The 27,984-nt window shown below is 39.4% G+C and overlaps 2 protein-coding genes across 9 annotated transcripts in view; one reads left to right on the forward strand and one right to left on the reverse strand.

Moving 5' to 3' along the window:
* Window positions 1-2,451: 2,451 nt before the first annotated feature.
* On the reverse strand, window positions 2,452-27,792 carry NDC80 (NDC80 kinetochore complex component). Of its 6 annotated transcripts, none has more exons than XM_050939220.1 (17): window positions 27,709-27,792; window positions 23,442-23,552; window positions 21,911-21,997; window positions 21,079-21,202; window positions 20,776-20,945; window positions 18,675-18,777; window positions 17,697-17,783; window positions 13,825-13,918; window positions 12,504-12,610; window positions 11,379-11,523; window positions 10,308-10,513; window positions 8,920-9,072; window positions 8,329-8,418; window positions 5,715-5,807; window positions 4,391-4,521; window positions 3,688-3,790; window positions 2,452-3,097 (listed from the first exon to the last, which is right to left on the reverse strand). In XM_050939220.1, the coding sequence occupies exons 2-17, from the start codon at window positions 23,540-23,542 to the stop codon at window positions 2,975-2,977; spliced, it is 1,917 nt and encodes a 638-aa protein (XP_050795177.1). In that variant the 5' UTR covers window positions 23,543-23,552; window positions 27,709-27,792; the 3' UTR covers window positions 2,452-2,974. The 6 variants fall into 6 exon arrangements, with proteins under 6 accessions (XP_050795177.1, XP_050795178.1, XP_050795173.1 ...); XM_050939221.1 differs by having other exon boundaries at window positions 27,683-27,739; XM_050939216.1 differs by lacking the exon at window positions 27,709-27,792 and adding an exon at window positions 27,594-27,686.
* METTL4 (methyltransferase 4, N6-adenosine) overlaps window positions 27,770-27,984 on the forward strand; it is a 31,666-nt gene continuing 31,451 nt past the window's right edge. Inside the window, exon 1 of one of the 3 annotated variants that reach the window (XM_050939240.1) lies at window positions 27,770-27,955. The gene's annotated coding sequence lies outside the window, so the exon portion shown is untranslated. The remainder of the gene's footprint in view (window positions 27,956-27,984) is intronic. The other 2 variants (XM_050939244.1, XM_050939243.1) reach the window with 2 other exon arrangements.

The following is a 27,984-nucleotide window of genomic DNA, read 5'->3' on the forward strand; positions in this document are numbered from 1 at the left end:
TATTAATTTCAAATGTGGACATTTTCCCATTATTCAAGCAGCTTTAATATTTTGAGCAGGAAATTTACAGAATACTTGAGAGCAAGACATTCTGGCCTCAATTCTCCAACTCCTCAACCTTACCCATGTGAATAGTCCCACTGAAATGAGATTTACTCATGTAATCTTATTCAGATTTTATTCACTTATAATCAATAGACAACACCTAAGAGTAAGATTGCAAGTTGTGCCTTAAATTAGACAAACACTTAGTGACAAGTTGGTTAGGGATGCAGGGGAGGACAGACACGTAAGCAGCCCTTGGGAGAGCTTTTTAAAAATCTAATAATAGTAGGTCATATGACGAACTTTGGTTTGTGTATTTGTTTCTTACTTCCTTATAATTAGAGTAGGAGTATATGGCTCTGGAGAGCATGTAAGTCATAGAAAATGGACCAAAATAAATGCATTCTGAGAAGAAGAAAATTTGTCTGGGCCAAAGGAAGACGGAGGCTGTTCAAGGAAAAGAGGACAACTTAAAAAGGGCAAGTGAGAGAACGGGGAACAGAGAGCCTTGAGTAAGAGGAGAAATGGGACTATGATCTACTTGTAAACTTTTATAACAGTCTGCATGGTCAGGATAAATTATTGGAGTGAAGTGAGAATGGATAATTAGGAATTTAATATTTAAAACTACCATCCCTATGACTATGTTTCAAGCAGAATACCCATTTGTGAGCCAGAAGATCTCATACATACCACATTAATTCCAGGCTACTTTCTATAATCTGAAAGCACAATATAAGCCATATATAAGATATTAAAGAGACATCCCGCTCAGAGCTGTGCATAATCTTTGTTGAGCTCAGGTTTTGTTTTATTGTGTGGGTTTGTGCTTCAAACACTTTACCTAGCGGCAGCTAGATCTACACATTGGACTCTGTTTTGTCATCTGCCTTCTCGAGACTTGATGAAAGCATAAGCAGCAACTCTAAAACACAGTGGGGTAATTAGTTTTTACGAGAGATACCTATTAGCGTGAATGATATTTTGTTATTAATCACTATACACAGTTGATACATAAAAAAATCCGAACAGTGACTGAAGTATTTCTGTTAGCTAGCTAGGAGATACTGTGGTACATTTAATTACTAAGAGCAATAAATGTTGATTTTAAAAAAAGTCAATGTCCACTGTACAAAGTAGGAAACAAAAAAGAGAAACAAGATTGGATTAAAAAGATAGCTACCCATGTTCTCCTGTTTATTAGGCTTGAGTCTCTCTTATAGACACTAATTTTAACCCTTCTAAGGAAGACAGGATGAAGAGGTGCTAAAGTACGCTATAATGAGAGCCTTTGCTTAACTATCCAATAGCTTTATTTAAAAATAATAGTATATCCAACACTAGTTTCCACGTTGCCAGAGATGATAACGTGCCTTGCCTACATCTGTCTCTGGTGCAGACATATCTGGGTAGCAAGATAAGGCTGTTTTCTGGGAACATGGAGCACTTAAAGGGACACAACTTGACTTTTTAATAGACTAAGCTCACTTTTTCTATACTATTAAAAAAGGTTCTATATTGTCCTCATTTTCTCCCCAAAAAAATTTCTTTAAAAATTAAGGGTTTTTCTACTCTGGTTTATGCTGAGAATGGTCTTTGGGCAGGTGTGACAGTTCTTGGGCTACCCAGGATTGGAATTACTTTGTTATCCCCTGAAGTAGCTGGATGTTAGCTCCCTAACACCACAAGCCTGCCAGCCTCAGCCCTGTCTTTTCCTTGCAGGTTAACGAGTGCCCAAGTCCCCTTGAATCATTCCCCTGTGATATCCAGCCCCTTATATTGGCTACTCACAGAAATCCCAGATTCTCTGCTCCTAAGTGTATCCAAGTTTACGTTTTACCTTGAATCATCGCACCTATATAACTAGGACCATAGTTGACAACTCTCTCCTGATTGAGTGGGCCATCACTGAGATAGATGATTTCCTAGTGACTAATTTCCAATTCAAGACCATCAGGCATAATTTTCAATATAATTACATTATTCCTTAATTATTACTGTACACACATTTCACACTGATTATGAGTATTGATAAATTACAGGCTTTCAGTAGCGGCCTCACATGCTATCCTTTATGGATAAATACCATGAAAGAGGGGTATTGGTGTAGTCAGTTTGTCAGGTCTAAAACAGGAGTTGCTTGTAAAGTACAGTGAAGCCTTTGCCAGGTGTCAGCAGGTCTATGAACAGTACCAAACATGCTCAAGCACAGTCCTCCTCCCCTGTCTACTGCCTGTTCTCTTTTGGTGCTGCTACCGCCACTGGTTAAAAAACCAAAACACTGTCTCTTGCAGGGCATAGGAAAGGATGTGCACTATCAATAGAAACAATTAAATTTGCTATATACTGTCAAATGCACAGTAAAATTCAAAAATGATGGAAAAAACTCTTTCATCTCAGTTATTAGTAATCTTATAGGTTTATTGTAACATTAGTCAATACACAGTTTTCAGATGGCAAATTTTCAAGTTGGCAGTGTCCCTTTAAGCACTGGGACTTGATGGCTCATCTATAAATCCATTCCAGGTCATTTTTCAGACAGGTGGCGCTGTATCTTAATCCCATTAAATGTTTCTGGGAGGAACACAAGTGATGCGAACACCTCCTACTAGTTACAGAGAGATCAAAATTAAATTTGTTTTCTGGATTGTGTCGTGCCATAGTTGCATAAATGGATAACAAAGAACGTTAAAAACAAATCCATTACTTTATTTGCAAATAATTTGATTAACCTCTTAATTTTTTTATATAATGATGCACGTACTAAAAAACTAAAAGGAAGCTATATACATTTGTAAAAGAGTTTATGAATCATAACAGCAATTCAGCTAACAAGGAAATCTATGATGGGTGATGCCTACATTGAAGGACGGATACCTCTAGAGCTCTGCAAATCCAAAATTTTTATCTTCTTCATCCTTTTTGAGAATTACATTGCATCAGCCTTCTTTTTATAGTTGTCTAGGATCTCTCTTAAGTTTGCCAGTAAATCTTCTGACATGAATTCTTCAAAGTCTCTATCAACCTTTACATTCTGTTCACCCAGGTATTTCTAAAAGAGAGTTACAGCAAACTAGTTAAACTATTGCTTTCTGTAATAATGTTGAACAATGGCTCCTTAGAATATCAGTGTTGGAAGGGACCTCAGGAGGCCATCTAGTCCAACCCCCTGCTCAAAGCAGGACTAATCCCCAGACAGATTTTTGCCCCAAATCCCTAAATGGCCCCCTAAAGGGTTGAACTCACAACCCTGGGTTTAGTTGGCCAATGCTCAAACCACTGAACTATCCCTCAGTATTTGGGATTTGCAGCTGCATGTGTTTTGAATAATCTCAATTTATAGATGTGAAATATTTTAAGTCATCCTATTCTTAGGGAGACACAGAAGAGGGAGGGAGGAAGATTAAAACTGACAAGGAAGAACTATAAAGTATCAGTTGCCATTCCTGACTTTTACTGAATAAAGAATTAAACCCATCAACTTTATTATCAGAAACTCCAAGCTCTTTTTAGCAGGACTATAGATGCTATGATGGGTATTTTATTCAAAGGAGCAAACTCTTTATACAGATGCACAGTTATCCTTCTGAAAGTCCCATGTCCAGAAGGATTTAATTGTAGACAGCAACAAGTTTGACTTACCTCTACTGATACTACATGAGTAGCAATCACTTCCAAGAGACGGTTCAAATTATCACCTACTTTCCTACTCTCTTCTGTTGTCATCTGTATAACAACCTGGTATCTAAAGAATATAAAAAAAAAACTTTTCTTAATTATACAAGTTGACACAGTGGAAACAATCATTTTACTCTGGCTCAGATTAATACAACTCTTCATGGGATAATTTATTTGAATCAGATCAGACTTGTTTTCTTAAACTTAACTTTGAAAATCAAGCATTTTTATTTTGATCAGTAAAAAGTAAAGGATCACAAGGAAAATAAGAGCAACTGAGAAAACACTATCAGGATCAAAATACAGCTTTCCTGGATTCTTCTAGATGAATTACTGTACTCAGGTGTCTTTACTGAACTCTGATGGATTTCCACTTTCACTATAACCAAATACATGATATGAAGGTACACTGGAAGACAACTGAACACAACTATTGGGCAGACTGGTTAAAAATCCTGGCAAAGCACATTTACTGTGGAGGGAAAATCTTTTATAGCTGTAAGCTTGCAGAAGGAAGGTAATGATATTGAGCCTGATGAAAAATAGGTACCTACTCACTTGATGAAATATAAAAATTATATCATATAATGCTAGATATGTTAACACAATATATTGCACAGGTCATTCTATATCTCAAAAACCAGTCCCTAGCTGTTGTTGGACTTACTGCCGCTGAACATCATGCAACTCGTTCATAGCTTCACTGAGGCCTTCATTGATTCCACTCTCAAGTAAGTGTTTATGCTTCTCCAATAATTCCAGCTCAGTTGCACATTTTTTCTCTTCCTCTTCTGCTTCCTGTAATGGTTACAACATAAATTAGTAGTTCTATTTTTTATTTTTAAGAGATAAATTGTTCTCTCTCAATTTACTACTAATATTCATATTAGAATTAGTAAATCAATACACTTGTAACACTATGCTACAGCTTATTTGGAAACCAAATGAGAAAGAATTCAAGGGGGTCCCTTTGCACTGCCCTGGAGTACAACTCACACTCCGCCCTTCAAGGCTTGGGTTGCTCCAGCCTTCCCTTCCAAAGTCTACCCCCCCGCAAGTTATTTGAAGGACTAAGATAGGCAGTAGTAGTCACCTTTCTCACAGTGGGAGTACGCCTGGATCCTGACTACTCTTGTAAATTTTTGTGATTTTACAATAATATCCCTTTTAAAATATATATATATAAAAAAGTTTCTCTTTCCCCTATTCCTCTGTGAAAAGCTCAAACAAAACAGACGAAAGAGTGAAGTTGGCAATACACATAGTGCTATCAAATGCACACAACCAACAAAAAGAATTCCCCGTCTCCTAAGCTTTCAGTTCTAGTAAACGTAAATGTTACTCATAATAGCAGATAAGTCATACTTCTGCTAAAAAATGGTTGCTAGTCTTTCTAATGTTTGTATAGTGTTTTGAAAGTATTATTACCAATATCACAGCTGCTAGATATTTTGTTGACTTACTCTAATCGCACAGTATCAATAGCTGAGTTTAGGTGTGTTGTGAGGCAAGAGTGTGATGATCAACTGCCTTCAACTCCTAATTAGTGCGTCAGCAGCCAAGTAATGCAGACCCTTTTTGTGGATTACAGCTCTACTACCTCTTTCAAACCTGCACCTTTAACATTAACACTAGCTTATTTTGAAGTAGCATTTTTTTTTCTGTGCATCATTGTTTCTCGGAAACATAGTTCTTAGGGAAAGAACAAACATAAGGGAAGAGGTTGCTATGCAAGGCGACAGCTGCCAGAGCAGCAATGGGAATGTTAAGGGGACCACTCAGTCAACAGGAGGGTTCTTTTTCGTTACCAAACATGTTCTACTGAATGTTAGATCAAGACTTTCTCCAGCACTGAATTCTCAATTATGTATGAGTTTGTTTATGGCTGTGACAGCACCAATAAGACTCAAATGTTCAGTCAGAACACAACTTTAGATTTTCACTATCCAAATCCTTCATTTAATTTGTCTCCCTTTATAAATAGTGCCTACCTTAAGCTTCTGGTGGTAAAGGTCATCCAGCTTTTGGGCCTCTTCCTTAAGCATTTTAACACTGCTTTTCTTTTCTAATACCATTGTGTTCACCTGAAAGTACACAGTTGGTTAAAAAAGTCCAACAGTAGTCCTGCAAAAATTCCAACCTGCAATTTTGAGTACTTTCCACCTTCACAGAAAATATATACATAGAAGCCACATCCTCCCATGACTCTTATTTTAACTCCCAAAAATGAATACTTAGATCAACTACTATTATGGACCAGTGTAAGGAATAATTGTTAGTGAAACAAACAATGTACACAGAGATAATTATACCCTTTGCCATCAGTATTACCTCTGATTAAGTGAGGATGGAGGTTGGGGGAAGAGGTGAAAAAAAAACTACTAACTTTCAATACACCACAATGCTAAATAAAAGCTTACTTGTTTCAGTTTCAAGGGGCTTGTGTTGGAAATGGTGGACTTCTTGCTAATATGTTCTCCTATCAGATTTAGGAGATGCTGGAATTTAGTCTTCTAATTCACATCTTTAAGATTTAAAATACCTAAGTACACTGTGTTTGTATTTCAATCTCTAAATGTTCCAAGTTGTAGAAACAAAGTGTTGTGATACCAATTCTTCCTCTTCAGCATTCTCCAACTACAGTTTCCAAATCAGTGATGTTCCCTTTCGTGTCAAACAAGTGAATTTATCCTTTTCTTTTTCTAGAATTCACTTCATTCCCTGACTGAAGACAGATTTGTGGGTTGCTCTGATGATGACCACATCAAATCAGAACCACGGTCAATTGCAGGAGGCAGACAACTTAAATGTTGTAGTGTAGCTTCCTGTTTGCTGAAACAACTGCCTAATTGACTCTTTTATCCAGTTACTGTCCCATCCTCATATCCAGTAAGGAAGGCTGATGGGACTGAAGAGTTTTTACAGTTATCAAGGTCTCATTTTTGTTGGAGAATCATGTTAAGTGTGCATATAAACATTGTAGACAGGAGTGTTTATATATGTTTCAGATTTAGTGAATACTAAATTTCCCAATCAGTTTTTATAAGCATTGTGTGAGGATTATAGTATTTGGGACTCTGAGAACAGGTTCAAGCTTGATTCTTATGTACTTTCCCCTCTCAGCGTAGAAGATGAACAACTTTCATGTGTTTAAAAAGAGAAAATATAAGAAAGGTTAGTTCTCTTCATGTTTTCACAGCCACTAGAGCCATCTTCACTGACTGGAAGGAGTTGGAACTCTTCTGCAGCAAAGCAGAGATGAGAATAAATTTGCTGAGTACACGGATTATCCAAGTGAAGTCCAAGAACATTAAGGAGCTTTAATTATGCAGGTCACTGTTTAAATGGATGATCTTTAAATTGAGTTTTTCAATGGGCACAATTTAAGACAACTACAAAAACAGGTCTTAATTCCTGAACAAGAGGATTTTGTAATAGGTGTCCTATTAAAAGTGTTTGTTAAAGTGGCAGCAAACTTAGCAGTATGTTATTTCATCAGAAATTTCAAGAACAATTCTTCTATCTGATGCGGTACCAGCTTTGAATGCTCCTTTGTTGGCTCCTCCTCCAGACATGTCTGCCCTTTTTAAAATGCTGCTCCTGTTAGTTAATACATGTACACCTACTATTCTTCTCACAATTCTGTTCACCCATGTCAAGTATCCCATAACACTTTGCAAAGCTGAGTTCAGCTTTGACGTTAGAAAATACGAAGCCCATCAAAGGCAAGATACATTTGTTCTCGGTCCCAGTAGAAGTACCTTCACATGCAACTGGCTTGGAATATAGTATCCAAAACAAAGAGAAGGACAAGTTAAGGAACTGGTGGGTTGGATCTCACGTGATCTATAAAGTACTTTTTAACTGGTAAACAGCCATGATATAAATGTAAGTGGTCTTGGGGTTGTATCTTTGAAGCATACCTATTGTGTGATAATCATGCTGAGAGAAAAAAAAAAAGTTGTTCTCAGAGGAGGTGTATGCATGTCTTCCTTTTGTATTGTAGCACACAGTTTTGTCTCGACAAATTGGCTGAGCTTGGTTATTTGGTCTCTTGAGCATTTTTAATATCTAACTGCAAATATAGTCAAAATCAATTGGCTATAATATTAATCAACAACCCCTACACATGGAACATCTTTCCCAAACTAATCCATCTTCAGACACCTGCTAGGCCCAATTCTACTCTGAACCCTACAAGATATCAGCCAATTAGTGATGGCTAGGTTGGGCAGCAGTCTGAGAAAGCTCATTTTACTTATTTGTTCATCTTAAAGAAAAAAAAAAAAAAAAAAAAAAGCTTTCCAGTATTTGGAGCCCTCAAACTTATGTAACTGCATCTTATTTTTGTTACCCTTGACCACCTAACTTCCTCTTCTGTTAATCACTTTTGTGTCTTTGAGGCAGGGACCATATGTACCTTTGTTTTGTACTGTCCCTAGTACAATGGGGGATGTTGGCTGACCCTGACAAACGCCTTTGGGCACAACCAGAATAAAAAAACTAAATAATAAAATGTTTTTATAATATGTAAGTGGTCAAGTGTTGGTAATAGATGGTCTAGCAAAGCTTAATATTGAGACACCATAAGCATGTGTAGCTCACCTGTTCCAATGTATCCTCTAAACCCATTTTCTTGTGGGTAGCTTTTCTAATTTCTTCTTCGGTCCTATTTATGAGCTCCATAAGGGGAGCCTGTAATGTACATACAAAAGAAATAGCCATTTTAAAAGGGGTGTGTATTGAAATAAGGAAATTGTCCCAGAAACCTCCAGAATTACAATAATTTAGAAATGAACAAAGCCATTATTGCTCAGAGAAAAGCCCCACCACAACTTAAAACCTCAAAGGATGGGAACCTGGAATCTCTTCAACAAGGCTCAAGCTTTCAACCAAGCCACTTTATAAGCAAAAAAGATGACTTCGGGGTGGTGTGTGTGACAAAAAAAAACCCTGAAAGTGATGTCTGTCCCCCCCCAATGACTTACCATTCCCATCACCCTATATATTTTGTTATTTAGAATATTTCCTTTTGCCATTTCTGTCAGTACGTCTCAAAGGACTGTACTGATGTTACTTAAAGTGTAATTTAAAATTTCTTAACAAAGTTGCTTATAAATGAAGTACTAACTCTGTTCCTAAGAGTGAAGCAGCAATAAAATTACCAGTCTTTTAAACATAATGGTGTCCACTTACATTAATATGAGTTCTGTATTTGACTAGACAGTTTGGTCCTGCTTCAGGATTAAACTTAATCTCAAAGTCATGGCCTTTGGAATTCTCTGCACTTATTGGGATTAGTTTCAGCTTTCGAGCCAGCTTGTGATACTCTGCCAGTTGTGTTTCAATCTGTTGGGGGGTGGGGGGGGGGAATAGGAGGGTGGAAAGCCAAAAATTAACAGATATTCTAAGCATGCATCCAACTCCAAAGCCTTGCAGCAAGCTCATTGTTCTTGCTGAGTAAAAGACTGCCCAGTTGCTCCATAAAGTGCACACACTTCTTGGAAATGCAAGAGTTCCAGGTAATTGTCAACTTGTCAGTTAGCGTTTTTGGTTTAACCACTGTGAGTCTTGTAGATAGGCTCTCAGAAATTTCATAACGTATACAGGTGAGATTGAACAGTTTCCTTATTTGACTTATTGTATTTTCTTCTCATGAAGTATAACTACTCTCGAGTTTTAATTTGGGTACTGACTCTCAAAGCTAGGAGATGGATACTTATGAGTAGTTTGTAAGTCTCCAAAAAAAGGCAAACATCTCTCATAACTGCAATGCTTCTAGCGTAGGGAGCAAGAGTTATAAACATTGGTGTAGGGAGCAAGAGTTATGAATACGGCACATACACAATTGAATGGCCTAACACGTTATTTTAATGATTTCATACCTAGAGAGTTTCAAAATTGGCCTGTTTCCTGATCCCTAGGTGTTACTTAGCAATAGTGCAACATCTATTTTATTTTTATTTCGCATTAGCTTTGAATTTTACAGCTATAAGCAAGCAATATGTAAAGTTATACAGTGTTTGAGCAGAATTTTTTTTTTTTTGGTATGCTTTGTCCAACAAGTAGCAACTTTAAAAAACTGCCATTTTAAATTAGCATACTAAGAGCCAAACTCATCCTTTCAGCAGGGCTAAATTCAGTGGGATTGAAGGATGAGTTTGGTCCTAAGAGCTCAGAGAAATATTAATGCAAATTAAAGTGCTAAAATGTCATAAATTACATTAGGGATATTTAATTCCAAGAAAGTGATTTAGACAGCCAACAACTTTGAAAACGCCTTCTGTGATTCAGCATCAGTGGTGCATACCTGCTATACCATCGACGATGCACAAATCATTGTGCATCCCAAAGACATTTCCACTCCACTTGAAAGGAGATGTGGGCAAGAAAGAAGTGTTTGTTCATGATAAGAATAAATACAGACCTTTTAAACAGATTAAAAAGACAGACACATTAAACAGACACATTACTGCTACTGTTGAATTTAGGAAACTAATTGGCAGCAGTGTCTTAAATTTCAGTTTTTGACTAATCTTGAAGTAAGTTTTAAGGATGCAAACTGACAATCGCCTCTCACATACCGCCTCTTTCCCTCTAGCATATTTCATCTCTTCATTCCATAATTGGTGCTCTTCTGCCTCCAGTTCTTTGGTCAGCTTGTTGATTGTTTGCTGTAGTTCATCCCTTTCATGATTTATTCTCTCAATGTCTGCAACTGAGTACTTCTGGTTATCAAAGATGTGCTGGAGGCGTGCATTCTCCTGCTTCATCGCTTCAACTTCCATTTCTGAATTTACAAAATGTTTTTTTAGATCTATTAGAAACTCAGACTAGTTAATGGCAGCCTCATGTAAGCATTATAACTACTCCATATTAGTTCATACTTTGCTTTCTTAAAAGTTTCCTAATTTAATACGTGACATATATTTCTGAGCCTTGGAGCTAACATGTCTAATGTGACTCAAATCAGCTATATTTTAACTTTTAGCAAAAGAAAAGGTGATTGTTTCAGAAGTTTTGGCAATTTCTAGTTAAAACAAGTTAGAATCAGATGTTTTGCCAATTAAATATTAGTGTGGAAAGGAAATCAGTAAGTACACACTAAAATAATAGACTCTTATATTTAGATAGATTATTTTTGTATAAAAAGAATCCCAAAATGCTTTACAAACAAGATAGGGATGCTTTCACTCAGTTTTGGAGTAAACCTAGTTCTAGATCAGTGTTTTCAAGCTTTCTGTATTGGCGTCTCCTTTCCCACAACGAGCCTCTGAGTGCAGCCCCCCTTATAAATTAAAAACATGGAATAACTTCATGACCCCCAGTTTGAGAACCTGTGTTCTAGATGTTAAAATATATAAATAAAAAATTAGGATCAACTAATAGGTTCTTAATTATCAGCCTATACATTTTTTAAAGTGATCTACACATTGGTCTAGGAAGTAATCACTCGCTTGGCATTTCCTCACCCCACTCTTCTCAGAGCCTATAGAGTGGCTACAAATCTAATGAAAATCTGTTTTGTTAGGAATCTATATAGGAAAGTTTCTCTGTAGGATCATGATATGCACAATAAATATTTCACACACTTACAGCTGAACCAAGTTGTTTTTAGCATGGTCAATCATTTGTGAACAGTGCTTCTTCCTCACCTGCTGTTTCAAGTTGCCCATTAATTCCTTTCACTTTTTGGTCAAGGATGGCTGCATGAGACTCCAGATTAGCCATGTAAGCCTGATATTTCTGAACATCTGCTTGCAAAGAAGATTTCAGTTTTTTCAATGACACTAAACGATCCTTTTGTGGGGAGGAGAAGGGGAAAAAAAAAAACACCAAGCTTTCACTTAGAGAATTTGTAGAAATAAAATCATTTTTACTTTCTACACAGAACTGTGCTGTGATTACAGGCAGCTTTGTTAGGCTGATGATGTTTTTCTTTATACTCTCTCCCTCTTTTTAGTGGCTAAAGCCTTAGGCATTCCCAACAGCTTTATTAATCTCAAACATTTCAATCCAAAAGCCTCTGACACTTTGTTTGCATCACAATACTACTTAGAAGCGTGTATCAAGGATAAAGGCCCAGTTGTGCAAGGCACTGGACAACAAGCAATAAGCTAGTTCCACCTCAGAGAACTTGCAATTTAGGGTTATGACAAGACACAACAGATGGTGGAAACAGAGGAGAGGGGACAACAGTAAAACAAGCACATTTTGCACAGGAAAGGTAGTCTCAGTTTGCCAGTTACCTAGCTACTGAGACAATTTATATTTCAGTAAATATATATTTAAAATACTTGAACTGACTTTTCAAATACATAATGCTTTCTTACAAAACAAACATTTCGATAAGTTGCTGCCACTTTGTCCTGTACTCTCCCACCCCCCAGATATTAAGTCCTTGGAGAGAAATCTTGTTGGATAAACAGTGCTTAGAATTACATTGGCTAAACTGAGAACATTGCAAAGTCTTCCATTATTTGAAAGTATCTACACAATACCCAACTGTGACTCAAGCGTTCCCAATAAAATTATATTGCATTGATATAGAGCACAAATGATATCCAGGGTCAGCGTGAGTTGCTTGGAACATCTGAAAGAATATTTACATTTTATTCTAGCATGAAAGAGCCACATCAGTTTGCCTGTCTTACTGCTGTGGTATCAATGCCTTGCTATGGAAATATTATTTCCAAGAAATGTGCGAGAGGACCCAGAACATCAATATAAATCATGTTAAAAAACAGCTCCCCTTCACTTATATGGGCATATGTACTAACCGGCTCACTTTCCCTTTCTTTCTCTAGTCTTGCAATCTCTTCATGCAACCTTTTGTTTTCTGCTGCTAGAGCCTCCACCTGGAATTCATCTACATTAAACAAATCCTCTGAAAGGAAACAAAGAAGTTAGACTGCTGTCCTAAAACATCAACATCCATACTGCATAATGCCATGGCAGTTGCTTTTATTATAGCACACCAGACACCCATTTTTTCAATAGACACACTTTTCAAAAGGTTATAGTTTTCATTTAATTCTCAATGTTCACCTCATGAACCAAGTCCCTCACAACATCTCAAGTGTACCCCCATTTGTGACTGTGCAATATGTTACTTATGTAAAAACTGTGATAAGGGCAGGCGGGGAATGGTCACTTTCTCACTCTGCTCCTCTAACAATGATGCTCTTCTTTTCCTCCCATGTGCCTCCCAACAATCTGAGTTGTCTCTTCCCTTGCACCCTGCACATGCTGGACAGCTGCCTGGTTCTCTTTCCTTTTGAACTTTCCTCTCTCACTGATAACTCATGATTCCTCTCCTACTAATGGCTCCATTAGCTGGCAACTCCAGTCCTATTGGTGCCTCTAGTCTGAGAGTGGCTCCTACGTAAGCAACAGCCACTGAGGGACTGAGTGAAGCGCTCTCCTTGTTTTCAGCTGTTTTGTCAGGCTCTGTGTTGGATGCCTGTAGAAGCAGGTGAAAACAAGGAGCTGCACTATACAACTTGCCAACACTTTTCAGACCATCAGCAAGTACTTCACAGGTCAGTTTGAGAAGCTCTGCAATACAGTGTGGAACCACACAGGCCCCGAAAAGAGACTGCAGAAGTGGAACGTTCTTACTCATCTGATTTGCCCTGTATGTAGTCAGTCACATCTGCACCTTTTAGTGAGAAAAGGAAATTTGGATTGCCTTTTATTTGTCAGCCCTGCTGTGCCAGAGGTAAGAATGAGCAGCAAATGCTATTTCATCTTTGCATCAACAGCATTGCATAATGCATTCCAATAAGTTACACCCATACAATACAACTGATAACATAGGATTGCACGGGTATCGCTGAGGGCATAGGGTGACCAACCTGCATTACTGCAGATGATACATAAGATGAAGACAACCTCACTTGACTGCATGGTTGGCAGTTTGGAGGAGGGTGGAAAAATCCATCCTTTTATTTCATATCAAATTTGCAAGCAAGAGAGAAACATGGAATCAATCTTTTAGTTACAACTAGGCACTTTACAGAGAAGAATTTCACTTTTAATTGAAACAATTTATGGCCAAATATAGACTAATCCCTCCAGCCACAAAAAGAAAAAACTTACTTAGCTTTAACTGCACTTCTGCATCAAACTCCTCAAAAGTGTCTCCACCCTTCATGAAGTGTTCATAGCACTTTACAGTGTAGTCCATAAAAAGCTGAAAATACAATTTAAAAAACTTGCATAAAGGAAAGCCAAAAGCTTCTAAGCATCTGGATATCCAGTTTCACTCAGCAAGTGGAATTAAATTGAACATCTTAACAGATCTTTCTGGTTATCAGTTTATTTATTAAGCACTGTCCCATGTGCTCAACTCTTTACAATACAGACAGACAGGGTCATGGGCAAGGGATTTACATTCTAAATTAAAAAACAGAATACAGTTCAGACTCACTATACACCAACTGATCAAATGACCATTAACTCTTAGAACTGTTTGTTTTATTCCTGTTAGGTTATTTTTAAATCGTTTGAATTAAGATAGCATAACTATATGGTGCATAGGAAAGAGACTATTCTAAGCATAAAAAAAGAAGGTACACAGATGAGAATGCAGAAGAATACAAAGAGAACAGTGAGAGGCAATGGAGTGAAAACAAGAACAGGATGAAAAGAACATGATGTAAGCTGTAGCAGAGTTCAGAAATTTGAAGGCAAGATCCAAACACTTGACCTTCATATAGCAAATGAAAGGATTTAAATAGGGGACTTATATTAAGAGGCATGAGGGGAAATTTTTTTGAAGCAGCATTCTGCATGGCTTGGAGGAGAGCAAAGATGTACTGGAAAGTGTACAGAAATCAAGGCAGAATGGATGAGGATTCAATGGTACATAATGAGGAAGATGAAAAATTAGAGGCAAAAGGGTGAGTTCAGTTTGAGCTGAAGAGGGAGAGGAGCAGGAATAATAGTCATCAACCAAGATGCTCAAGAAATACTGGAAAAAACAAGTGAGCATGGAGAGCAAAGTATGAAGAGAAAACCCATATAAGAGTGAATTAAAGACAGAAAGAATAGATTGGGTATTCAATTGAATTTAGATGCAAATGAGAAGGGAGGAAGATGAAATGGTATTTGCAGCGGTAAGTCTATCAAAAAAGTCTATTTTTGGTGGTTTTGTTTGTTTTAAAAATTAGATGTATGAGGGATGATCTGATATAGTCCTCTGACAGAGGATGTAGCCTATATTGTTGGGGAAGGTGTCCATATAATCCAGGAATCCCCAAGATTGTAATTTGTTAGCAATTTTGCACTGCAGTTCTCTCAAGAGCAACAGAAAGTGGTATTGTGTGTCTTTTGTTTTATGTTAATTCCAGCTCATATTTGTTCAGTTTACAGAGGTTCTTTTTAAAAAACAGTTTTTTGCTAGCCCTGCAACCTCACCCCAGGATCGAAAATTCATCCATGGTTCTTTCTTGCTTGTACATCACTGCTAATAACAATTCTATAGGTCCAATTATGCCTTCTGTCAAACTATGCAACTCCACTGAAAAGTACTGCATAGCTTTAACTCAGGGCAGAACTTTTATTACTGATAACAGGAGGAAAGAATGAAACTTGGCTTTTAGATCTAGGGTTAGGTTGCAGGGCTAGCAGTTAGAAAAAAAGTTTTACCCAGTTTAAAAGTAAAAATGAAGATCTGAACTGGAAGCATTTGTGACTAAAGGACCTCTTGATGCCAACTGGCAGAGGGCCCGGGGTAAAGGGATCCTCTGGATTTACCAAAAAAATGTCATGTAAGGTCTCTAATGAAAGCCAGTCACACTGGTCATCATAATCGTCAACAGATGTCCGTACAGGAAATAAGTGAGGTATTATGAATATATACTGAAAATTATGTTCTTTAGGCCTGGTAGTTAAAGGCAGAACACTCCAGGATAGAGTATCTGGAGACAAACTTCTCCAGACAGAAGATGGGAGACACTTATCTCCCTGGTGGACAATTCAGTATCCAGTATCTCACAACAGAAGTCTATTAGCATACTGATTCAAATGCTAATGAAGAACTTGTGGAGACTTTAGAAGAGAATTAACAAGAAAGGGTAAATGGGGATTAGGTTTGCCAATTTTGGTTGGATGTATTCCGGGAGGTTTCATCACATGACAATCTTTAATTAAAGATTAATTTTTAATTCCTGAAGACTCCAGGACAACCCTGAAGGGTTGGTAACCCTAATGGGGATGGAGAGGTGTCAGGGGAAGAGGGGAATGGAGAAGCAGGGTGGATGGAGAACCCTGTTTTCAGGTGAAAAAAATCAAAGGTTTGGTCTGGTATATTTGGGGGTGTAGAGACATACTTTGGCATCTTTTAATCTGTGAAGTCAAGCTGCCAGTGGGCTTGATTTTATGAAAGGGAGCTCTCGGCCATCCTGGCTGAAAATTCTTATAAGAACTTGTGGTAAGCTCTCCCAAAGCAGAAAGAGACGGTCTTGTGAGTTAGGTTTAGGTCTAGAAAGCCTGTTATGATTTTGTTTTGTGTGTAACCATATTTCCAATATTCTTACTATCATTTGAATCTTTATTATCAAAGAACAATCTTATTCTTGTTTTTACTATACATATATCTGAGTGCTGTGGGTTAAGTGGGAAGGCAAATAATCCTGAATTAAAACTAATAAGATGGTGTACTATTCCCTTGGGAGCAGTGAATCTCAGAGTTGTGCGAGTGTTCAGTGGAACAGGGGCTTGACACTTCAGAGGGATGCTTGGAAGACTTGGGGGTTGGCATGTGCCTATTGATAACCTATGCAAAGAAACTGAAAGGCAGTGCTTGTGTTGCCAGAGAATGATGGAATCAGGGAATTGATCTACATAAGGCACAGACAAGACTACTTCATGCTAAGGGCAGATGGTGGTGAAGCGTCACCTCCATAAGAAAGAAACCCTACCTTTTTTAAATGGAATTACTGTTCAGGACAGTATTGCAATTTAATAAGAAAAGAACAAAGTTCCAAACAGACGAAATCTTTTACACCATGCCAAGAGAGGAAAATGAAAAGCAGGATGAAACCCCCACTCTTCTCTCCTCCCGAGGAGCAGAAGCAGTATGTGATAGAATCATAAAAATCAAAGGATTCCTATTTTATTTTAATAAACAGTTTCCATCCTGAAGTAGAACACTTGAGACTATTAATCTGGTGTTGACCCACATTCAGGGAAGTAGTTTTAGCTGTAATTTACCAGAGCTCAGACAAAAGGAGGATGAGTTCCTTTGCTAAGAAATTTATCTTATTTTAAAAAATAATTTAGGTTGAGGTAAACAGTCCAGCCAATAATCCTGCCAATACAATAAAGCTTATGCTTTATTACATAGTACAATCTGCAAACATTACATAGTACAATCTTACAATTAAAAAAAAAAAAGCCACTAGTACAAACTGTTACTTTATTAAGCTAATTTACATCGCAGTCATGATTTTGTGAAAATAGCATTAAAGGTGTAAGACTGACCAAGAAAACTGAAAGCCGAATTAAAGTAGCTTAAAATTTTAATGAGTTATACACATTGTCTTATGACAGTATACTTCAGAATCTAGGTCAGAGGTTCCCAAACTGTGGGGCGCACCCCCTTAGGGGAAGGGTGTGGAAAAACATTCAGGGGGGAGCAATGGGACCGGGGCCAGCCCCCACAGGGGGCAGAGAGGGAGCACCACCCTGTCCAGCTCCACTCCAGCTCTGCTCTGGCCCTGCCCCCAGCTAGGACCCCGGCTTCCAGCCCCATCCCAAGCCTCAGCCCTCGACCGCAGCCCAGCTGCGCCTCTGCCCCCAGCCCTCACCCCTGGCCCCATACCAGCCTCCAGCTTCAGCCTTCTTTACCCTGTTGCTCCCCTGGAACCGCAGCCATGCTGGCCCTGGCGGACAATGACTCTGAAAATTGTGGGGACCACTGTTCTAGATGAGTAGTTACTATAGTCACTGGTAAATTGTTATGGTACCTTATGATGTACAATTCCATCTTCTGTTTCTCCTTCCCAGGTCTGTCCTTCATCAAAGGGTGTGTTTTCCCTCACGGCAGAATACAACTAGAAGGGGAATTAATGGTATATGAAGTTAATAGTACTCCAGAGAATGCAGTCTGTGAAGACTTCTACCAGTTCCTGGATTAGAGTATCACATTCATTTTACGAAAAAGTCCATGGATGCAAAATTAGCATCACTGGACCAATATCTCCCTTTTTGATGGTAATTTCTGAATAGCAGCATGAAAATAAGTTTTGTTAGTTTAATTCTACTGTTATGTTGCCAAGCTGAGTCTCACAAGAGAGGAAGAAGAACTGTTTAGAGATTCTATATAACAAAATTGTATCATTTAACCTTCTGAATGTAAGCCAAATGTATCTTTGCAGCCATAAATACTGGAAGTTTTAGGGTTGGCTTTTCAAGAGTGCTCAAGACACAAGCACACACATCCCATTGTGGGACAGGTGTCCTACATTTCTATTGAAAATTCTACCCTTACAGTTTAAATTTAATAAACTGAAGCAGATGGCCATGGTCACCAGGGGAGCAAAAGGGAAGCTCCTCAGAAGCAAGTGGATTTTTCAAGCCCTAACTTACATACCCTCTTTGAATTCAGTCCACATTTTTTAAAGTGTTCATATATTTAATTTTTACTTCCATGCAGCTACCTTGTTTTAGTGTACGTATTAATCAACATCACAAGTTAGCTTAACAAGAGGTGTAAATATAAAATTAAAATAAAGTCATATGATATACCATTATAAAAATAAGGCTAAAGTCTAGCTCTTAAGTCACATCATAACTAAAAATGTCATCTGACAATTTTTTTGCTTTCTTATTGTAGTGTTTAGGCTATTTCAAAAGTCACTCATTAAGATATCTAACATTCTAGCCTACAACAACACTCCATACATGAAAACAAAGTTATTCTGCTCAGTGAAGTCAGATAGTACCTTGACACAATCGATTAGCCAAACCAAAGCTGCTACAATCTGAGGCCAAGTGTGTGGAGCCCCCACTGTGTACATAGAGCTTTTTGACAATGCAAAGGGATACCTATAAGGAAAAAGAATCAGAGCATTTCTCAAATAAAAGTTTTATTCTGGTAAAAATACCCTGACTACACAAAATGGCCTTCTTACATACACCTTGAGGCTCACCTTACCAATAAAAAAGGGATGTGCTTCTATGAAGCAGCTACAGAAGAGCAAAGTAGATTCTACTTTACATCACGTATCAAAAAAATAAAAAATAATAAAATCAGCTAAGTTCCAATAGCAGAATATTTCAGCTGGTAATGACAGGAGTTTAATGTCTTCTTGGACTGAGGAGGTGGAGGTTTGTTGCGTAGACAAGGGTAGTGCTGAAGCCAGAAGGAATGTCCTCAAACTATTCCCACAATTTCCATTTGCTCACCATATTGCAAGACACATCCCTCCCATTTTCCTCTTTCTAGTCTGGTGCTGGGGGCAACTCTCGGTTGTGACTCTCCTCTGCTGCTCTGCCTCCCCACCTGATATCTCCCCACTTGGAATGATTCTCCCCTTTCTCCTTCTTAGGCTATTTTGATGCAAGAGACATCCACAGTAGTGCTAGATGGAAGGAGAGGGAACTATTTAAATAGGTGCTAGGAAAGGAGGCAGAGAGGCCTGGAAGATAGGGTGTGGGTGATGAGGTAAGGAAGGAAAAAAGAATTCCAACATGCGAAGTACACCTCTACCTCGATATAAAGCTGTTCTCAGGAGCCAAAAATTTTTACCATGTTATAGATGAAACTGCGTTATATCGAACTTGCTTTGATCCACCCAAGTGCACAGCCCCGCCCCACAGAGCACTGCTTTACCGCGTTATATCCAAATTCATGTTATACTGGGTTGCATTATATCGAGGTAGAGGTGTACTGACTGATGATCTCCCGCACTGGGGGATGTGGTAATGGTGGAGGCAGGTCTGAAGCCCACCCACTCCTAACCAACTGGACAAGAGAAACCAGAGGAAGAGCACCCAAGTCCCCACTAAATGAAATTCTCACTTCTGGGGCTCTCTAAATGCCAGACTGGCTTGCAAAAGTGGTTGTGAACTAAACACCATGTGATATTAGGCAGAAATAGCATAGTTTTCAGATCCTAGGTTGAATTTACAGTGCTGGGAGCTAACTAAAACAACATCTGTAATCTGACAAAATTTGACATGCAAGTTACTGAGGAAGTTCATAAATATATAACACCTGGATGTTGCACTGCTAACTACAGACATAGTTTGGAAATCTTCTGAAATTCAATGTTTGGAAAAGTGCACATTTTGTTCTGATTTTGGATGCCAGCTACACAAAATTAGTTTAGATTTATAGGGCAATGAGCTAAAAACGTTTTGCTGCTAAAGTGTGCTAAATGTAAATGTTCTTTAAACACCCAGATTCAGTTTTTTACAAAAAATAATTATTTAAATCCATCCTCCAGCTCTGGAGACAAGTTTCTCAAACAGTCTTAATTCCAAGAATCATTACCATGTTTTGACTGTTACCCAGGATTGTATTTTGGTTACCTGGTTTCTAGTAAAACAGTTAGTTTCTCAGTATCACAAAGTAAGGCCACTGGAAAGGACCCTTCTTTTCAAAATTTCTACTAGATAACACAAACCAAAGACCTCACATATTTGACATGGTGAGTATGCTTGACTCAAAGGTATCAATATGAGATGATGGCAATCATCAGCCTCTCTATCAGCACAAGGCACCTCACAGGATGAGTTAAATGCAATTCACACTGCCCCATAAACTTGGAAATTTGGAGACTACCAACATTTAAGATTTTTAAAAAATGTTGGACCTACTACTATTTCTAAGTAACACCAAAGATTACTATGACTATAGCTAATTGTCCAGCTTGAGTGAAATGCACCCTCAAAAACCCTCTACATCCAACAAGGCACCTCCTAAACAAAACAAACAGGACCAATAACAATGCTGGGGAAGGAGTTTGTACTACACAATTTTAAGTTTTACCATGCACTTTTACAATAAGAAATCAATAAAAATGAATTCCTGATGCATACCCAAGCTCTTTAAAGATTCTGGGGATTTCCTCTTCAAACTTAGAATCAGGAAGCTCATAAGGGCACAGGAAGCCATAGATAAAAGTGAAGATCTTTAAGAAGTCCTTAACGGATGGAGATTGGAGTGATTTCATGGAGACATTATGGGCATAGCCATTCTCTACAAGAAACTGAGAAAAGATACATGCATATTACTAGTGTGTGTAGGTAGGGTCTAGACAAAAGCTAGGTTTGAGGGAAAGGAAAAAGGTAGATTTAACCTTTATGATTTAAACCAAACATTTAAAGAAAATAGCAAAATACCTCACAGAGCTGTCGAATACACTGTTGGATGAATGCCTTGTCATGAAGTGGCCTGGGATCTTTGATCTTTTCTGTACCAAACACACCATACTGACTGTTACGTGAACCCCCTGGACCACTAGTTCTAGGGGAAAAAAAAAAAAAAAAAAAGTTTAGATACCTGTAGACCATAACTGTAGTGTTCTTAAGCTTATTTACTTTTCTTCACTTAATCACTTTTATTAAAGAATAATTACTCTGCTTTGTCATTTGTATTCCGGAACAGTGTATCCACACAGGAAGTTATTCTGAAATAGTTATTGCAGAATAAGTTATTTTGTATTATCTATGCTAATCAATGTCTCCATGTAGACAAAGCCTTAGTTTTAATACTAGCTGAATAACAATAGTTAATTGGACTAATAGCCAAAATAAACTGATATAAACCATATTCTTAGATTTCAAAAATAAATTCTGATCTTCCTTACCTTCATCCTATCACTGAAGTTTTTGGTGGTCCCCATCTTCTAGCTTATTATCCCCAACTCTTGTCTAACCGAGAAAAAAATGCATGTGGGAGCAGAGCAGTACAGCCCACTAAAGACTTGTCCCATTGCCTCTCCCCTTACTGTGGCTTCTGAGGGGAAGTCAGTGATCTGCACAGGAACATGAGCTCTGTACTGCTCAACCCTTGTGAGGCGAGAGATAGAGTTATGAAGCTCCTCCTACACCAAAGTGCCCAAATCCCTCCTTCCCCAATAGAAATCTTTCTAGGGAAAACAAATTGCAGAGATCTTTAAAAAATTGTTCAATTACTTTTTACATTTACCATATAGAGCCCTATCACCAATACCTTTTACCAAAGAAGCTGATTTTTCTTTCTGAGGTACCAGATGCAGGTTTACTCATACTCAGCTTCCCAAAGTTTGTTCTGTCTTGCCTTAATCAAAAAAAAAAAAAAAAAAAGTTTGTGCAAGTTACTGATATTACAATAATTTCACCTTTATGCTCACTTAAGAAAACTACAGCACATATTCATAACAGAAGTTATGACTAGGGTGGATAGATTTGTCACCAATTTTAATTGCGTTTTGCATTAGTACTTTTTAATTACTGTCCTAAAGAAAGGCTGACTTTCATTTATTGGTAACTGTTAAAAAAAATACTGATTTACAGCTAAATATAACCTTTACAATAAATATGCTGCTGCTTTTTGTTACCAGGAAGATACAAAATGCCTACATACATTTAAGCAAGCTATTATATAGCTTAAGGTACGTTTATTCAGATTTTTAAATTTGACATATTAATTAGATTAACTTTATATTTGCAATATATGTCAAGGTCTACTTGGGTGGAAATTCAAATTCAGTTTAAAATGCACAAAACCGATACTCTCTTTTTATTAAATAAAACCACTTTAAATATGCAGGGTACACAAGAAAAAAACATTTCTCAAAAAACATGAACATGATTTGCATTTAAAACTGACTTATTAAAAAGGGAAGTATTATCTGTAGTTAAAGAATTGAACTGATTGTTTCTGGTCACTGTGTCCTGCAAGATTTTAAAACTAACAGATATCCTCTCAGACCAAGTTTTTATTTTTAGATTGGGAAAGGAAAACAAGCTTTCTGGGTTCAGTGCCCAACTGGTTTCTTAATGCTGAACTAGTTGAATAAACTGAAATGAAAAAAACATTCTTTCTGCTGTGCACCTGCAGAAAAGGCAACTGCTACTTCAACAAGCACTGGTTCCGGGTACTTGCACAGTGACAAAGCACTGAACTGGTGGAACAGTCTTTAAAAATTGGCTACAAACACAGATTGCTTAAAATTATTTTTTGCATTTAATTTAAATGATCATAATAGATTATACTAAATTAAGGCCTTAGCACAGGTTGACAATTTTAAATTGGTTTATTTTTTAAAAATAAACCTGTATTTAAATTTAAAAAAAAATTCAGATTTTATTTTATTTTTTTAAAAGCACCAATTTTTATCCACCCTAAGCTAGACTAAGCATTCTAGAATTAAAAGTTACTTGGTGTTGCTGACCAATTAAGTATGTTCTTTGGAGACTGTCAATTGTATAAAAACAATGTTGCCAGATGTTCTGTACTTGATAATGCAACAAAAAGAAAAGTTAAAATATGAAATTTTAGTCACATGGAAGCCAGGAAACTAAAATAATAAAATTTTATTCTCCCAAAGAATTGACCATATTTGCATGCAAACATAAATTATGGCATTAAAGCTAATACCATTACACAAATTGTTGTTTATGGATCTGACCCTGCAGAGACTTAGACGTGCTTAACCCAGTGGGATTAACAATTACCTTTGTGAAAATCCACTCTAAATTACTTAATCAGTGACACTTACGCCTGAGGTGTATGAAGACCCATCTTGTTGGTATCCTGCACTCTCAGAGGCATCATGGATTGCCGACTACTGCTACCAGTGGTACTCGAGCTGCGCCGCATTGTGAATAAACTACAAGGTAAATTATGTTGGTATTACAGGAAAGTCACAGTGTCAAGGAACATCATTCTTCTTGTAACACACAGCCATTATGTGCAGGGACTGGATTGAAATAGGCTTGGTTGGTATGTTGGACCAGCAATTATCTGATGGCCCTAGCATTCCTGAAGAAATTGAAGTTTTGTTTAAGGAAAAAAAAGTTAGTCATTATAGCTGCAAAGTAAATTTCCCAAATGTATACTGCCTGAGCCTGCAGATAGACTCTGAAACAAGAGCTTTATCAAAGGGATGACCTGTCTCATTCACCTTATTGATGTGCTAACTCTGAAGACCAATGATAACTGCATTAAACATTTAAAGGAACTATTTCACCACTCCTGTATGCAGTGTTAGGGCTTGTCTACATCACAAAGTTGCAGCGCTGGTGAGGGGGTTACAGCGCTGCAACTTAGGAGGTGTACACATCTGCAGGGCATCACCAGCGCTGCAACTCCCTGTTTGCAGCGCTGGCCGTACTCCCGTTTTGTCTCGGGTGTAGAGGACCCAGCGCTGGTGATCCAGCGCTGGTAATCAAGTGTAGACACTTACCAGCGCTTTTCTTGACCTCCGTGGAATAAGCAGGCATCCCAGCATACCTGAGGAAGCCTCTCTGGTAATCAAGCAGGTCTCCTTCCCTGGTTTGCTCTCGCGTTCCCCAAACCCCCGAGCAAGCAGGTCTCCTTCCCTGCGGTTTGCAGGGGGGTTCGGGGAACGCGAGAGCAAACCGCGGGGAAGCTGGTCTCCTTCCCCGGTTTGCTCTCGCGTTCCCCGAACCCCCGTGCAAGCAGGTCTCCTTCCCTGCGGTTTGCAGGGGGGTTCGGGGAACGCGAGAGCAAACCGCGGGGAAGCTGGTCTCCTTCCCGGGTTTGCTCTCGTGTTCCCCGAACCCCCCTTGAAGCCGCCCAACAGCGCTGCAGTGTGGCCACATCTAACACCACTTGCAGCGCTGGTTGCTGTAAGTGTGGCCACTCTGCAGCGCTGGCCCTATACAGCTGTACTAATACAGCTGTAACAACCAGCGCTGCAAAATTGTAGATGTAGACATACTCTTAGTTCCAGGATATTAGAGAGACAAGGTGGGTGAGGATTAGACCAACTTCTGCTAGTGAAAAAGAAGTTTTTGAACTACTTAGAGCTCTTCTTCAGGTCAGGGAAAAGTAATCTGAGGCCTTGGCTACACTGGCGCTTTACAGCGCAGCAACTTTCTTGCTCAGGGTGTGTGAAAAAAGACCCCCTGAGCGCAGCAAGTTACAGCACTGCAAAGCTAATCCCCACAAGGAGGTGGAGTACCTGCAGCGCTGGGAGACCTCTCTCCCAGCGCTGGCGCCGCGACCACACTCGCACTTCAAAGCGCTGCTGCAGGAGTGCTCCCGCGGCAGCGCTGTACGGCTGCAAGTGTAGCCACACCCTAAGTGTCATAGTGAATATAAAGAGGAATAGATTCTTTAGCATGAGAAGTTAACACGTTGCAAGAGACCATTTAAAATGAAGTGGACTGTTAATACTTCTGCAGCCATAAGTCAAAAGAGGGTTACTGGGTTACAGAATATTGTAATGAAACATAAAACCAGTGTCTAATGAATCTATGATTTTTTGGTATCTAGCAGAGTTATGAATTTAAGCTCCCAAGTTCATCTTTTCAAGGTGTTGTACAGGTTTCCTCTGAGGATGAGGACTGAGAGGTCAGATATGGATTGACTGCTTTGTGAAAAGTGTTCACCTATGGATGACAGGGTATTTTTGTATTCTTTTTTCTGTGAGAGTTCATTTGAGAGTGTAGTGATTGCCTGGCTTCACCCACATTGTTGTTGTTGGGGGATTTGATGCACTGGATGAAGTACACCACATATTGTGATAGGCGTCTGTAGGATATATGGATCTTGAAAGATGAGTTACGGATGAGAACGGTGATTGATCACTGTAGTAGTGGAGGTATGTCTGCAAGTTTTTCATTTATTATTCTGGCAGGGTCTGGGGTTGCTTTGACTTTGTGTGTCCTAGTCTGTAGGGAGGTTGCTTCTCATGAGCATGGCAAGGTTGTGGGAGTTGTTTGAATACCAAAAAAGGGAGTTCCAGAAAGAAATCGTTCAGGATGAGGTCCCCATCAAGTATGGGTTATAGCTGTTTGATGATATTTTGTACAGGTTCCAGTGTGGGGTGCTAGGTGACAACTAGGCATGTGCAGTCAGTGGGGTTATTATTTCTGTATTGAGCAGGTTCTCTCAGGGAATCTGGGTGGCCCATTCCATGATGTGATCTACTTCTCTGGTGCAGTGTCTTTGTTTGGTGAAGGTGGTTTTAAATGTGTTAAGGTGCATATCCCAGTTTTTTTCCCTCTAAACATATTCTTGCTTGGGTGTAGATAAAAGATTTTTTGGCATGTCTGGGGTAGCTACTGGATCTGTGAAGTTAAATATGGTGATCCATGGATTTCTTATATATAGTTATCTGTAGGGTTCCATTGATGGAGCTAATCATGATGTCCAGGAAGTTGATGCTGATGGGCAAGTGTTGTAGAGAGAGTTTGATATATGGGAGGTGGCTGTTGAAGTTGTGGTGGAAATCTATGAGGGAACTGAGGTTGTTTGTCTAATGATGAAAACATCACTGATGCATCTCAGGTATACCATTGATTTCATGGTGCATTTTTCCAGAAATTCTTCCTAGAGGTGGCCCATGAAAAGGGTGACATATTGGGGAGCTGTTGTCTGTTCCCATGGTTTGGGCAAAGTGTGTGTTGTTGAATGTACGTTGCTATGGAGAATGAAATGGGTGAGTTTTGTGATGGGATGGATGTGTGTTGCCCCCTGTCTTTTAGATATTTGAGGCAGGCAGCGATGCCATCATGGTGAGGGTTGTTAGTGTATAGGGAGGGGACATCCATGGTGGTAAATATAGTGTTCTAAAGGAAGCTGTTAAAGTTGCAAAGTTTCTGGACAAAGTCCATTGAATCTTGGAGGAAACTTGCCCTTTGTATGGTTTGAAGACAAGTTCTATAAGTCCTTATATTTGTTCAGTAGGAATTCCACACTCATATATGATGCATCTGCCTGGGTTTCCTGCTTGTGTATCTTGGGAAGAATGCACGAGTTCCCTGGGGTGGGAAAGGCACCAGCCTTTCAACAACTCAGGCACTCTCCTCAGGACTCTGGTAATCCTATCCTTACCTTAGACGTTAACATTAGGTGCACCCCAATCTTCAAACCCCCCTCAAAGAGCATTCCCTTGCAATATCCAGACCCCATCATTAGATACTTCCAGAAATTACCATGTCTGCTATCGCTAAAGAGACAATGTACCCATCAGCCTGTTGGCTCAGAGGAGGACATGCACTCCACTTTAATATATTACACTGAGATTAACCCTTTCCCCTGTGCAATCTTTTTGCTGCAGCAGGTGCGCTTCGCACAGATAGAGCTGCAAAATCCAGGCCAAACCAGGCATGTGTACATGGAGTGTGTGCGTGTGTAGGGGGGGGAGAGGTGGGAGGAGTATAGTGGTGGCTTGGGACTGGCTAGTTGCCAGTAGGACCTGCCCATGCCCCAGCCCCCCTTAGCAGGCAGGTAGGGCGAGGGCTCTGTGAGACACTTCCCCCCCCTTCTCTTACAGGCAGATGGGTCCTGAGTAGGGTTGCCAACTGTGACTGAAGCTATTCTAGGAGCCCCCCTATGCCGCAATGTCATTTCCTTAAAATATCCTATTAAATCTCCTGGGCTGCTTGCAGTAGTCACTGGGAGTTCGAGGCCAATGGGCGAGGGGGGTGGGGTGGCAACCCTAGTCCTGAGGAACTGGGCAGCCCCTGGGGACTCTGCCCAGGCCCGCCGGGGAGCGGAAGCTACTAGCAACTGCGCCTGTAGACCGGAGAGCAAAGCGGGAGGGGGCTCGAGCGGGAGGCTCCTGCTCCGGCGCCAGCCAGACCGCCCGGTGCCCCAGCAACCCCCAAAGGATCCCTCCCGTCCTCTCCTGCCACAGCCGGTGGCGGGAACGCACGCGCGGAAACCATCCCCCACTCACTCACTGTCGCTGTTACAGCCGCCGCAACTTTTTCTTCTTCCCGTCCCAATTTCAAATCCACCCGCCACCTGCGTCACTCCGCGTCCTACCCAATGCGGGCAGCCGAGCGTCTTACGTCAGGCGAGCTGAGAGACTCTGCCACTGGCTTGGAGCATCGTCGAACGGTGGTGACCTCACTTCCGTTCTCCTCCGGATGGTATTTGTTCTAATAGCTACGGCATTTTAAAAAAATTCCTCAGAATCCAGTTTACTAGCAGTCGCAGCTGTCGCGCTTCAGCGGAAGTTAGGAAACAACAGCCTGACACAGCCGTTTTGTCCGTACAACAAGATGGCTGCGCTCAGTGTGGACTCGAATCGCTCAGGTGGGAAGAGCTTCTCCTCGCACACTTGG

This window comes from Gopherus flavomarginatus, chromosome 2 (genome assembly GCF_025201925.1).
Source record: "Gopherus flavomarginatus isolate rGopFla2 chromosome 2, rGopFla2.mat.asm, whole genome shotgun sequence".
In the NCBI taxonomy this organism is placed as follows: domain Eukaryota; kingdom Metazoa; phylum Chordata; order Testudines; family Testudinidae; genus Gopherus; species Gopherus flavomarginatus.

Bases quoted from the DNA above. Each gene is read 5' to 3' on its own strand.
- NDC80 (XM_050939220.1), bottom strand. From the start codon at position 23,542: ATGCGGCGCAGCTCGAGTACCACTGGTAGCAGTAGTCGGCAATCCATG. The intron at 12,611-13,824 runs GTAAGTTTTTTC...GTTTCCTTTCAG, and splicing joins AGAAGTGCAGTTAAAGCTAA to AGGATTTGTTTAATGTAGAT. The intron at 3,098-3,687 runs GTAAGTCAAACT...ACTCTCTTTTAG, and splicing joins CTCATGTAGTATCAGTAGAG to AAATACCTGGGTGAACAGAA.